Raw genomic sequence first — 15,159 nt, 5'->3', positions numbered from 1 at the left:
CTACATGTTTTATTACTGGATTTCACTGCGGCCCTGAACAAATCTGCTCCTCCATTGAGCAAAGCCTGTGCTGTCAGCTCTTCTGCCAACAGATGGAGCTCTTACCCCATCTAATGAGACGGCAGACACTTCTGGTAGGATCTAGTGAGTTTTATTTGCAATTGGTCCTCATTTCTTTAATTTTTGGTTTTTAAATTATTTAACTTTTTGCTCAGCCGCTCCCTTGTTTATGATTTCTGCAGCTATCTGGTTGCTAGGGTGCGGCTTATCCTAGCAACCAGGCACTGGAGAGCTTGTGATATGATTAGGAGACGGGTTTCATAGAAAGTGATAAAAAGAAAAAATAACATGGAATTTGGAGTCTCGTTGGCTGCTGGGGTCAGTGACCCCCCATTTGAATTCAACAGTTCTAGCCCTCATCAACCCCCGCAGAGGCACGTAAGGATTGGGGACAGCAGAAAGCTGCTGGAAATGCAAATCAGGGGGTCACGTGGGCTTATTAATAAAAACCTCCTGACCCCCCCCCCCCCCCGAGCCACTGAGACTCCATCTGGCACCTGCGCTGACGTCACAAACGCAGAGAAACTGTCAGTTTTACTCACGGACATAAAAGCTTTCTGTGGGGGTCTCATTAGGAACCCCCCGCTCCTCATTCAGGAGTCGCTTCCACTTCATCTAATGAACAAACTCCTCCACTGCAGGAACCCCCCCCCGCTGTCACACATGGGACCCCCTGGGTAAAGGCAAGTAGGGCATTAACTCCTTACTTACCCTGAGAGTCCTGGGCCACATGGGAAAGCCCCATGGCAACCATAACGACCCTACAATGAAAATATAGTATTAACCCTTTCTTTAATGGGGGCAGTCCTAATAAATAAAATAAGGGGAGTGCAGTAACGCCTTGGGGGCCACATTAACCCCAGTACGTCTCCCTATAAAAAAGATCTCATTGCACCCGGATTGGGAATGGGAATTCCTTCCAGGCTCTAATTAATTAGTTGCAGATGTCCCTGTGTAACGAGCAATCTAATGAGCTCCATAAAGCCCAAGGGAAAGTGCGTATTTTGGGGAACCCTTCCATCATGACCTCCAGGAACATACGGCTCTGGATGGAGGCCCCAATAACCTCTAGTAAGGATCTGCTGTGGGGTATTAGCCCTGATTCACTGGCCAGCAATTATAATTCCCAGCAACTCCCAGCTGTTCCCATGATTCCGCACAATCTTCTGAGGATTAATTGGGATCCTGCAGAACCTGCTCCATTTAACAGCCGGGATATCAGTCCAGTAGCCCAGTAGCCCAGTATATCTGTCCTGCGACCCCAGAGTTTATTGGCCTCCAATGGTTCACTCGGCTCAGCTCGAATTATTCTGCACTCAATCCGGCTCTTCTCTCTTTCCTTCTCTTGGCCACAAGTAACTGTTACTATAGGCACCATCTCTCCCTACTATACCTGCTATCCCACAGTCACACTCCCTTCCCAGAGACTATTATCCACTGTTACTATAGGCACCATCTCTCCCTACTATACCTGCTATCCCACAGTTACACTCCCTTCCCAGAGACTATTATCCACTGTTACTATAGGCACCAGCTCTCCCTACTATACCTGCTATCCCACAGTCACACTCCCTTCCCAGAGACTATTATCCACTGTTACTATAGGCACATCTCTCCCTACTATACCTGCTATCCCAAAGTCACACTCCCTTCCCAGAGACTATTATCCCACTGTTACTATAGGCACATCTCTCCCTACTATACCTGCTATCCCACAGTCACACTCCCTTCCCAGAGACTATTATCCACTGTTACTATAGGCACCATCTCTCCCTACTATACCTGCTATCCCACAGTCACACTCCCTTCCCAGAGACTATTATCCACTGTTACTATAGGCACCATCTCTCCCTACTATACCTGCTATCCCACAGTCACACTCCCTTCCCAGAGACTATTATCCACTGTTACTATAGACACATCTCTCCCTACTATACCTGCTATCCCACAGTCACACTCCCTTCCCAGAGACTATTATCCACTGTTACTATAGACACATCTCTCCCTACTATACCTGCTATCCCACAGTCACACTCCCTTCCCAGAGACTATTATCCACTGTTACTATAGACACATCTCTCCCTACTATACCTGCTATCCCACAGTCACACTCCCTTCCCAGAGACTATTATCCACTGTTACTATAGGCACCATCTCTCCCTACTATACCTGCTATCCCACAGTCACACTCCCTTCCCAGAGACTATTATCCACTGTTACTATAGACACATCTCTCCCTACTATACCTGCTATCCCACAGTCACACTCCCTTCCCAGAGACTATTATCCACTGTTACTATAGACACATCTCTCCCTACTATACCTGCTATCCCACAGTCACACTCCCTTCCCAGAGACTATTATCCACTGTTACTATAGACACCATCTCTCCCTACTATACCTGCTATCCCACAGTCACACTCCCTTCCCAGAGACTATTATCCCACTGTTACTATAGACACCATCTCTCCCTACTATACCTGCTATCCCACAGTCACACTCCCTTCCCAGAGACTATTATCCACTGTTACTATAGACACATCTCTCCCTACTATACCTGCTATCCCACAGTCACACAGACATTATTCCCATTGGGGTAGAATGATAGAGATAGAATGTTACCTCATCAATAAAAGGGAAAGTTTCTCTCCTTCTCTTCATCCTTCTCTCTATCCCAGGGATTTTCTAGGGATTCAGTCTCATCCCCACAGAACAGTCCCTGCAGATCAGCTTGTTCGGAGCCCAGAGACAAGAAGGGCAAATGAAAGTGCAGAGGAGAAGCTCCGGGACTGTCAGTGAGTCGCATAGAGAGGTGCAGCGCAGGAAGCGTTTAATCTTGGAGTAAGTGTTGCTTAGGAACTAGGGGGTAAAGTGCAGAGTTCTGGCCCTGAATGGGAACAGGAGGCCCCACTCCCTCAATTATTCTAACATAACAGTGGCCTTGTGCCCCTCTCCCCATCCTGCATGTCATTTAGGGGATGAAAAGGGACAGGGGAGTCACTAGGGCTCCAAAATCCCTACCTGATCCCTCTGATCCTGGAGCCTGAGACTGGGCAATGTATTTTATCCTTATGTTATATGGCTACTTTACATTGGCCAGTCTCAGGCTCCACTCCCCACCCCCCATCTTTCCCGTCCACTTACACCCCATATCATATATGCACATAATGTAAGTGTATAATATATAGGCACAGCCCCCCATCTTTCCTCTGTCACCCCCATATCATATATGCACATAATGTAAGTGTATAATATATAGGCACAGATATACTCCCATCTTTCCTCTGTCACCCCCATATCATATATGCACATAATGTAAGTGTATAATATATAGGCACAGCCCCCCATCTTCACTCTGTCACCCCCATATCATATATGCACATAATGTAAGTGTATAATATATAGGCACAGCCCCCCATCTTCACTCTGTCACCCCCATATCATATATGCACATAATGTAAGTGTATAATATATAGGCACAGCCCCCCATCTTTCCTCTGTCACCCCCATATCATATATGCACATAATGTAAGTGTATAATATATAGGCACAGCCCCCCATCTTTCCTCTGTCACCCCCATATCATATATGCACATAATGTAAGTGTATAATATATAGGCACAGCCCCCCATCTTTCCTCTGTCACCCCCATATCATATATGCACATAATGTAAGTGTATAATATATAGGCACAGCCCCCCATCTTTCCTCTGTCACCCCCATATCATATATGCACATAATGTAAGTGTATAATATATAGACACAGCCCCCCATCTTTCCTCTGTCACCCCCATATCATATATGCACATAATGTAAGTGTATAATATATAGGCACAGCCCCCCATCTTTCCCAGAGCCTATGCTGCACTCCAAGATACATATATCACAGGCTGGAGATAGGCAGAATATATATATATTTGTATATGTAGAATTATAGTATATAATTCCCAGGCACTCCATTCTCTCCATTCCTTTCCATGTTGGGGGGGATATCGGGATTACATGGGGTTAAATGTTGGGGTTACATATCAGGATTACATGGGGTTATATGTCGGGGTTATATGTGGGGGTTATATCATATTCGTCTACATCGAATAATATAAAAGCTGATGATGTCATATAGGTCCAGGCTGGGACAGACAAATCCCTTGGAGGGACAGTTGCATGGGACGCCCCGCTGTCAGATTTCCCCCTCCCCTGGGGACACACAAACCATGGGAAAGTCAGTTTCCAGCGCTGTCATCAAGCAATGAGGTGCAGTGAGTCAGACGTTATCCCACTGTTTTGGAATGTCACACACGGAGCTGAGACAGGGGCCAAAAATTAAGGGGGGGGGGGGAGACGTGCAAAGTCAGTGTCCAATCAGGAGAGGCCTGGGGGTGGGAACACAAAGCACTCGGCTGAACCAAACCCTAAAATGTCACACGTCCCAATTCAGCAACAATAAAGTCAAATTGCTGTTGTTTCATCCCCAGCAAGCAAATAGCACAGTCTCACATCTGCACTCAATAGGCCACATCTGGGAAGGTGCACTACAACTCCCAGCAACTGAGGGCCCCCAGGCACTGTGGCTGGAGGTCTCCTTGTTGGATAATCAAACTGTAGATAAATTCTTAAACAGTAACTTACAAGCTGTACTCTTGCCAAGGACATTGTGCGCCCCTGTTTATTACTCAATATCCCCAGATGCCAAACAACAGGATCCCAGGGAAGCCGAGGTCTCGGCAGGGCACAGAGGAATTTATCAACATTATTTATTATTCTGAGCTGAAATTGGGCGCATTTCAAGTTTCTGTTGGAGAAATAACTGGTTTTATCTAATTAGGGGGTACGGTCCCATGACCTGCTCAAATTAATCATTCTAATTATTCAGGCTACAATCAACTCACTGCTTGCCATTGTCCACACTTTGCCTGGGAGTGGGTGCAGGGAGTCATACTTACCTACAACTGAACAAGGGTCACTCTCCCCATATTACGTCTTACTGTCTCCATCTTGCCCTACTGTCTCCATCTTTCCCTAATGTCTCCATCTTGCTCTACTGTCTCCATCTTGCTCTACTGTCTCAATCTTCCCCTACTGTCTGCATCTTGCCCTACTGTCTCAATCTTCCCCTATTGTCTCCATCTTGCTCTACTGTCTCAATCTTCCCCTAAAGTCTCCATCTTGCTCTACTATCTCAATCTTCCCCTACTGTCTGCATCTTGCCCTACTGTTTTTGTCTTGACCTACTGTCCCCCTCTTGCCCTACTGTCTCCATCTTGCTCTACTGTCTCCATCTTGTCCTACTGTCTTCATCTTGCTCTACTTGCTCCATCTCACCATAATGTTCTGTCTCAATCTACTATTTGCATCTTGCCTACTGTCTCATTCTTGCTCTGCTGTCTCCATCTCACCCTACTATCACCATCTCACCCTACTGTCTCCATCTCACCCTACTGTCTCCATCTCGCCCTACTGTCTCCATCTTGTCCTACTGTTTCCATCTTGTCCTACTGTCTCCATGTTGTCCTACTGTCTCCATGTTGTCCTACTGTCTCCATCTTGTCCTACTGTTGCCATCTCATCCCTACTGTCTCCATCTCGCCCTAATGTCTCCTTCTTGTCCTACTGTCTCCATCTCGCCCTAATGTCTCCTTCTTGTCCTACTGTCTCCATCTTGTCCTACTGTCTCCACCTTGTCCTACTGTCTCCATCTTGCCCTACAGTCTCTATCTCACCCTTCTGTTTCCATCCTGCCCTTCAGTTTCCATCTTCTCCTACTGTCTCCATTCAGTCCTAATATCTCTATCTTGCCCAACTGTCTTCCTCTTGCCCTACTGACTCCACTCGCTCTACTTTCTCCATCTTGTCCTACTGTCTCCATCTTATCATACTGTCTCCATCTTGCCCTACTGTCTCCATTTTGCCCTACCATCTCCATCTTGCTCTACTGTCTCTATCTTCTACTGTCTCCATTCAGTCTTAATGTCTTCATCAAGACCAACTGTCTTCCTCTTCTCCTTCTGTTTCCATCTTGCCCTACTGTTTGTATCTTGTTGTACTGCATTCATCTTACCCTACTGACTCCATCTTGCCCTACTGTCTCCATCTTGTGCAACTGTCTCCATCTTACCCTACTGTCTCCATCTTGCCCTACTGTCTCCATCTTGCCCCACTGTTTCTATCTTGTTTAACTGTCTAATCTTGCCATTAATCTCAATCTTGTCCTACTGTTCATCTTGCCCTACTGTCTCCATATTGTCCTACTGTCTCCATCTTGCCCCACTGTCTCCATCTTGTCCTACTGTCTCCATCTTGTCCTACTGTCTCCATCTTGCCCTACTGTCTCCATCTTGTCCTACTGTCTCAAAAATACCTTAAAGGCCCCATTCTGGCATAAAGTATCCATCTTTCCCTACTCTTTCTGTCTTGTTCTACTGTCTCTATCTTGCCATAAATGTCAGCCTTGTCCTACCCTCTTCAACCTTAAAGGCTCCATATTGGTCTATTGTCCTTGTTCTACCGTCTTCACCTTGCTATCCTATAACTATTATCTCCATTGCATTCACCTACTGCTTCTGCTCAGTAGGACCCCACTTTATGAGGAGCTCAAGCTGTCACCCCTAAACCACAGGTAACTAATTAGACATATAATATTATGTGAAGGAATAGAGTCACCCAAAGTCATGGGGCAGTATGAGTCTTGCTAATGAGGTTGGAATAAGGTGGATATAAGAGAAATTTCAGAGCACATTGACAGCCCTAGATATAAAGGCCGAGTTGCACTGCATGCTGGGAATTATGAAATCCTTCCCTTCAGGCAACTTTAGGGGCCAAATGTCATTTGTGAATCTGCAAGAATCCATGAGAGGGTTGTAGTTAAGTAACAGTTGGGTACAGAATAGGTTGGAAATCTGTGGTTAATATACGATTTTATGTCTATACTCCACTATACTCTATACTTCACTGTCTGGGGCCCCTGACAAGGATCCTGGGGGCCGCACAAAGAGTGAATGAGAATTAAGGGACCTACCTGGGAGCCTCTGGATCCGTGCTTGTGTTCCCATTCTGAATGGCCCATTAGCTGCAGAGAGAAAGAGAGAGAACCTGTGCATTAGTGGAGTTTCAATTAAGTATTTCAGCTGCTGCCTAGTTGCTGGGGCCCTCCTTACCCTAGCAACCAAGCATTCATCTGACTGCTGAAGGGTCAATAGCAAGAAGAAATGCAACTAGTACTTGTCCCTGTCTGTGTTAGACATATGTTAATTACAGGGAAAACTTTGCCTTTATTATACTAATCCGTGCCTTCATCAGGGCCCTGCACTGCTGCAGTCAGTTATAGAGTTAAACCTAAAGACTAAAGAAAGGAGCCTATAGGGAGCCATAAGTCTAACAGCTCGGGCACTTATAGGGTTAAGAGACAGTCAGGCACTTTATCTACGTGACGCCCGCGTTTATCAAGCAGCCAGGAAAGAGCGCAGTAAATATTCCCCCAGGAAGCAGCGCTCTGCCATCGACTCACAAAATCCATAGGAAAACATTCCCCGCCCCCTCCCAGAGCCCAAAGATAAGGGGGAATATTGATATGAAATGAGCTCCTCTGTAGGTTTGACACTTGAGCAAGGAGCTGCCATGTTGCTGCCTATAGAGGCGTATAGTGTACAGCTCACTACAACCTTAATCAATTGCTAGCTAATTAAGTTCCTAGAAAGAGGCAGGAAGGTCTGATTAATATCCAGAGGAAATCATTAACTAAACGAGCTCCGACCCACATGAACCGCAGCTGAACTGCTCTGCCCAATGACTGGCCAATACAGACATATATATATATATATATATATACCCCCACCCTATGGACTGCTCCACTGCACTCTCACAACCTCAGACACTCACTCAACTACTTCTACACCTCTAACTGGATCCACTTATATGTAGGGACCCAGCAGAACCCACTGCATTTCACCCAAAACTGGGCCCTGTTCTACACAGTCTGGCCATAAACAGGTTTGTTTGGAGTCACTTGTGCTGGGCCTAAAACCTCCTAAATTTGCCACTTCAATCTGTCGTGAGGAAAAGACATTCAGGGAAAATGGGACCAACAGATGAAACAGGAAATCTTAGTAAAGTTCTGAAGCAAGGGGAGTGTATTTCCTGGAACTTGTGCAACTGTCTCTACTTCCTTTGTATTTCCTGGTACTCATGTGACTGTCTCTACTTCCTTTGTATTTCCTGGTACTCATGTGACTGTCTCTACTTCCTTTGCACGGGGGAGTGTATTTCGTGGAACTTGTGCAACTGTCTCTACTTCCTTTGTATTTCCTGGTACTCATGTGACTGTCTCTACTTCCTTTGTATTTCCTGGTACTCATGTGACTGTCTCTACTTCCTTTGTATTTCCTGGTACTCATGTGACTGTCTCTACTTCCTTTGCACGGGGGAGTGTATTTCCTGGTACTTGTGCAACTGTCTCTACTTCCTTTGTATTTCCTGGTACTCATGTGACTTTCTCTACTTCCTTTGTATTTCCTGGTACTCATGTGACTGTCTCTACTTCCTTTGTATTTCCTGGTACTCATGTGACTGTCTCTACTTCCTTTGCATGGGGGAGTGTATTTCCTGGAACTTGTGTGACTGTCTCTACTTCCTTTGTATTTCCTTGGTACTCATGTGACTGTCTCTACTTCCTTTGCACGGGGGAGTGTATTTCCTGGAACTTGTGCAACTGTCTCTACTTCCTTTGTATTTCCTGGTACTCATGTGACTGTCTCTACTTCCTTTGCACCGGGGAGTGTATTTCCTGGTACTCGTGTGACTCTCTTCTTCCTTTGCATGGGGGACTGTATTTCCTGGTACTCGTGTGACTGTCTCTACTTCCTTTGCACGGGGGAGTGTATTTCCTGGTACTCATGTGACTGTCTCTACTTTCTTTGCACGGGGGAGTGTATTTCCTGGTACTTGTGCAACTGTCTCTACTTCCTTTGTATTTCCTGGTACTCATTACTCATGTGACTGTCTCTACTTCCTTTGCACGGGGGAGTATATTTCCTGGAACTTGTGTGACTGTCTCTACTTCCTTTGTATTTCCTGGTACTCATGTGACTGTCTCTACTTCCTTTGCATGGGGGAGTGTATTTCCTGGAACTTGTGCAACTGTCTCTACTTCCTTTGCACGGGGGAGTGTATTTCCTGGTACTCGTGTGACTGTCTCTACTTCCTTTGCACGGGGGAGAGTATTTCCTGGTACTCATGTGACTGTCTCTGTTTCCTTTTGCACGGGGGAGGGGCTCAGACTGGGGGGCCAGCACCTCGCTGGTTAATGTATAGGGCTGATCAGCAGATGAAATAGGGGAAGTGAATTAGCGGGCGATTTCCTAACCAGGAGAAGTGATTGGTTTCTGCTTTGTGTCAGTGTCCCAGATACACAACCCTCACTCTTGTCTCTGTGGCCCCCATACTCCTTAGTGGTGCTGGTGGGGCCCTTAGGGTCACCCCTTTCCTTTGCCTATGGATAAGGTTGAATGAGGGGCCCCTGGGGGTCTCCCTTGCTTATGCTCTCCTGCTGGGGAAACGATCTTTATCGTTATTATTGTTATTAAAAGAGACAATGCAGAGGGCAAGGAATTATGTGGCCTATTGAGTGTAGGACACTGCCCTTTCTGTACCGATTCCCCATTGACAAATGAATAATGTGTACGTTTAGTTAAGTGATTGATTCATTTGAGGCCTTTCCTGTGAGGGAAGTGCAGATTCCTAAAGAGGAAGTGAGAGGTGCAAAGAAAACATCTTCCCGCCCCTGTCCAGCCTTTTTCTTCCCTGCACAACACAAGCACAAATGCAGCTGACGCACAAAGCTGCCCGGGGAATTGATACAAATCACTTTATTGCTAATAATTATTCAAATAATGGCCATTGTCATTATCAGTGGGGATTTGATACACACCTGGCTCAGGAGGGGTTAATACTGTGCAGTTGGGCAACCTCCCCACATAACTCCCAGCCCCCTCTGGCAGGATGCAACTCCCAGCCCCCTCTGGCAGGATGGCAAGGCTCGTCTCACGCTGGCTGACAGTTAGTATAAGCACAGAGGGTGAGATATAAACCAAACTGCCATCCCACAGCACTGACACTTCACATCCACATGGCAGCTCCCGGCACCCATCACTCACAGTGACATCACTCTGGGATCACAAGTGGAAAATATTTATAGGTGCGTCGTTATAAAAACGCTCCCCCCCCCTGCGCCCCGGACTGTAACGGGGGGAACCTGCCAGCGCCCGGCTCTGTGACACGTCTGATAACAAAACACTCGGCCCAGAGAATAATATTTAGCAGATACATTCTTTCCATTCACAGGAGGAATCCTCACTGACATGTGCGGCGGTCTCTAGGGGGTCACGGGCAACTGCCAAGGACCCCACATATAGTGCGAGACTTCTTCTCACAACAGTCGCTATAGGTACAGTAGGACAAGATGGAGACAGTAGGACAAGATGGAGACAGTAGGACAAGATGGAGACAGTAGGACAAGATGGAGACAGTAGGACAAGATGGAGACAGTAGGGCAAGATGGAGACAGTAGGACAAGATGGAGACAGTAGGACAAGATGGAGACAGTAGGACAAGATGGAGACAGTAGGACAAGATGGAGACAGTAGGACAAGATGGAGACAGTAGGACAAGATGGAGACAGTAGGACAAGATGGAGACAGTAGGGCAAGATGGAGACAGTAGGGCAAGATGGAGACAGTAGGACAAGATGGAGACAGTAGGACAAGATGGAGACAGTAGGACAAGATGGAGACAGTAGGACAAGATGGAGACAGTAGGACAAGATGGAGACAGTAGGACAAGATGGAGACAGTAGGACAAGATGGAGACAGTAGGACAAGATGGAGACAGTAGAGCAAGATGGAGACGGTAGGACAAGATGGAGACGGTAGAGCAAGATGGAGACGGTAGGGCAAGATGGAGACGGTAGGGCAAGATGGAGACGGTAGGGCAAGATGGAGAAGGTAGGGCAAGATGGAGACGGTAGGGCAAGATGGAGACAGTAGGGCAAGATGGAGACATTAGGGCAAGATGGAGACAGTAGGGCAAGATGGAGACATTAGGGCAAGATGGAGACAGTAGGACAAGATGGAGACAGTAGGGCAAGATGGAGACAGTAGAGCAAGATGGAGACAGTAGGACAAGATGGAGACAGTAGGGCAAGATGGAGACATTAGGGCAAGATGGAGACAGTAGGACAAGATGGAGACAGTAGGACAAGATGGAGACAGTAGAGCAAGATGGAGACAGTAGGACAAGATGGAGACAGTAGGACAAGATGGAGACAGTAGGACAAGATGGAGACAGTAGGACAAGATGGAGACAGTAGAGCAAGATGGAGACAGTAGGACAAGATGGAGACAGTAGAGCAAGATGGAGACAGTAGGACAAGATGGAGACGGTAGGGCAAGATGGAGACGGTAGGGCAAGATGGAGACGGTAGGGCAAGATGGAGACGGTAGGGCAAGATGGAGACGGTAGGGCAAGATGGAGACGGTAAGGCAAGATGGAGACGGGAGGGCAAGATGGAGACGGTAGGGCAAGATGGAGACGGTAGGGCAAGATGGAGACGGTAGGGCAAGATGGAGACGGTAGGGCAAGATGGAGACAGTAGTGCAAGATGGAGACGGTAGGGCAAGATGGAGATGGTAAGGCAAGATGGAGACGGGAGGGCAAGATGGAGACAGTAGAGCAAGAAGGAGATGGTAAGGCAAGATGGAGACAGTAGGACAAGATGGAGACAGTAGGACAAGATGGAGACAGTAGGGCAAGATGGAGACGGTAGGGCAAGATGGAGACGGTAGGGCAAGATGGAGACAGTAGGGCAAGATGGAGACGGTAGGGCAAGATGGAGACGGTAAGGCAAGATGGAGACGGGAGGGCAAGATGGAGACGGTAGGGCAAGATGGAGATGGTAAGGCAAGATGGAGACGGGAGGGCAAGATGGAGACAGTAGAGCAAGATGGAGATGGTAAGGCAAGATGGAGACAGTAGGACAAGATGGAGACAGTAGGACAAGATGGAGACAGTAGGGCAAGATGGAGAACATATGACAAGATGGAGACAGTAGGGCAAGATGGAGACAGTAGGGCAAGATGGAGACAGTAGGACAAGATGGAGACAGTAGGACAAGATGGAGACAGTAGGACAAGATGGAGACAGTAGGGCAAGATGGAGACAGTAGGGCAGGATGGAGACAGTAGGACAAGATGGAGACAGTAGGGCAAGATGCAGAACGTATGACAAGATGGAGACCATAGGACAAGATGGAGACAGTAGGGCAAGATGGAGACAGTAGGGCAAGATGGAGAACGTACGACAAGATGGAGAACGTACGACAAGATGGAGACAGTAGGACAAGATGGAGATAGTAGGAAAAGAGGGAGACAGTAGGACAAGATGGAGACAGTAGGGCAAGATGGAGACAGATGGGATGTACAATTGTAATGGGATCCAAATCTCTTCACTCTAACCCCAATACAGCTTTATTCCTTATTTACTGCAGCCCTGTCTTGCTTTATGGTAGAGATTTAACACTGGACACTGGCAGGCTCAGCCTTTAGATTTACAGCACTGCTGCCTGGAGAGGAAGCTGAATAGGAAGACGGAACCAGACCCAAACCACATACATTTCTACCTCAAGGGCCCCGGGTGACACACTAATGACTTTACTGAAGCAATGGGGGGGTCTATATAAGGCAATTAATAGTAGAAGTGTGAATGAGCCCCTGGCTGGTCCCCAATACTATAATATATAATATATAATACAAATAATTCTCTATATAAAGAGTTGTTGGTGCGGAGCAGTGGCAGCGGCGCAGCATCTCCCAATAACCACAGTCATGTTAAACACATTGGCCGCCTTTCCGCACATTCCTGGCCGCTAAGGTAATGGGGCAAGCAGCCCACCCAGAAGGGCCCATTAATAAAACCTGCCTTGAAGGTGAATGTGGGCCCCCACTGTCCTCTCTCCCATCCCCGGCTGGGGGGCAGCTGCTGTAGGAAATTTCGTATACGCCTTTTGTTTAACTTCTGCCTGAGCTGCTTTTCCCTTCCCGAGGAGACGAGTAGATGCGGCTCTAGTTCCCAGCACTTCTCTGAGGGATTGAAATATATAGACTTAAAGGGGAAATTCACCTAAAAAGCTGATGATAAAATGACAGTTTGCAGTGAGGCCCAGTAACTGCCTTGTGAGCAGGAATTCACTACTGGATTCATGTCCAACCCTTGCAGGTGGTTGCTAGGGACCTTAGCAACCCTAAGGTCTGCACCTTCAGACGGGCCCGATACCTCCTAACTGTCCCATTTTTCACTGGACAGTCCCAATTCTGACAGCTCAGCCAGCAGTCCCGTGTTTGTTACTGAAATGTCCCAACTTTCTCTTTGATCTCCTGCACTGAAGGGCCAGAAAAAGTAACCCAGAATAGATACTTAGATACTTTTGTAAAAGATATGATAAGCAGGTCTCCTGGAAGACACAGTTTAAAGGGCAAGTTACCTTCAATAGCAAAACTGTAATAACACATAAAAAACCACAGAAATGTGTTCAAACTTTCATAACCTGCCAAATTTTGTAAAATAGGTATGGTAATTAGGGGGTGTGGCCACAAAATGGGGGTGGCCACACAATGTTGTCCCTCTTTCTATTTCCTAAATGTTGGCAGGAATGCAATAGAATAAATGGAAAAACTGGATTATACTAAGAAAAACTCACAGACCTTAAAAGGGGGGAAAAACTTCATATTTTGGGGCACCCCCCATTTATAAGCTGTTCCATTCCCAATGAGAGACCCTCCTCTCTGCCCAATCAACTTTACAGCATTGCCCCAATGTACCCCCTGCTACAGGGCACAATTCCCATGAGCCTGCGGGGCAGGAGTATTTACTATTGATCCAAGGAATTCTGAAATCCCCCGGCCGAGTCTTGTCATTCCTCATGGAATTATGGGAGACACTTGGGCACTTTGATTACCCATAATAACCGGCGGCAGCACAGACACCCCGGGGTAGACAAGTCCTTTATTTATACCCGGGCAATAGAGATTGTGCCAGGGCCCATGTGCTTTGTTGTATGAGAAGAGGGTTCCGGGCCCTGTGGCTGTGCCAGTGCCACTGACGAGTGCCGGATCCGTTAACCACAGAACATTTGGACCTTTGTGTGTGTTGTAATTGTCACTGGGAATTCTGGGGTGAAAGGAGAATGGTTCTGAGTTTGCCCCGCCCCCGAGGAGCTGTGTAATCGCTATGGTATATGTGGGAGCGTTGCAAAGACAGATTCATTACCAAACAATGACTTCCCTGTAACCGACTCCATTTATCTACAATGATCTGCACTAAGGTATGTGCTGAAATGCCTTTCTAAGGGGACACTCTACATGGTGGGGCAATAATTGGTTCTGCTTGAACAACTCAAACAAAGGCAAATATCTGCCCGGAGAGAGAGTCAATGCCACTCTGTACTGGGAGTCTGGGGCAGAAGTAGAATGGGATAAATGATATTCATATTTCATTGCTCCTTATAATAAACCCCACCAATAAGCACCTCAATAAGCATACTGAAACTCCTCCCACTATATCTCTCAGCCAATCATAACCAACTCCAACCCAACATCGCAATCAATCAAACTCCCACAATAAACTCTCGCCCCTCGGTAACTCTGTCCAGATCCATGAGCAGAAACCTGGCCCGTTCCATCTCTAGGATCCGAACCTGAACATTCAACGTGTGACGTCACCCCAGTGATTTATGGGGAGCGGCGCCAATGTTTAGATTATTGAGAATTTACTGAGATTTCCAAAGTAAACTGATCCAACTTTGTTATGGTTTCTCCTCTTCCACAGTCATCACTCACCCGGGCACAGTCGCCCACAAACCAGCCCCCCATCTTTCCCCTGTCACCCCCATATCATATTTGCACATAATGTAACTGTATAATATATAGGCACAGCCCCCCATCTTTCTTCTGTCACCCCCATATCATATATGCACATAATGTAAGTGTATAATATATAGGCACAGCCCCCCATCTTTCTTCTGTCACCCCCATATCATATATGCACATAATGTAA

General features: G+C 46.9%; 1 protein-coding gene across 5 annotated transcripts in view; it reads right to left on the bottom strand.

Moving 5' to 3' along the window:
* Positions 1-15,159, bottom strand: part of LOC108712511 (cGMP-inhibited 3',5'-cyclic phosphodiesterase A) — a 71,920-nt gene that overhangs the window by 16,489 nt on the left and 40,272 nt on the right. For all 5 annotated transcript variants that reach the window (XM_041587837.1, XM_041587835.1, XM_041587833.1 and 2 more), the window contains exon 2: positions 7,076-7,126. In XM_041587837.1, coding sequence (XP_041443771.1) covers positions 7,076-7,126 — 51 coding nt within the window. The remainder of the gene's footprint in view (positions 1-7,075; positions 7,127-15,159) is intronic.

Source organism: Xenopus laevis, chromosome 3S (genome assembly GCF_017654675.1).
Source record: "Xenopus laevis strain J_2021 chromosome 3S, Xenopus_laevis_v10.1, whole genome shotgun sequence".
NCBI lineage: Eukaryota > Metazoa > Chordata > Amphibia > Anura > Pipidae > Xenopus > Xenopus laevis.
This window is presented reverse-complemented; position numbering and strand designations above follow the sequence as displayed.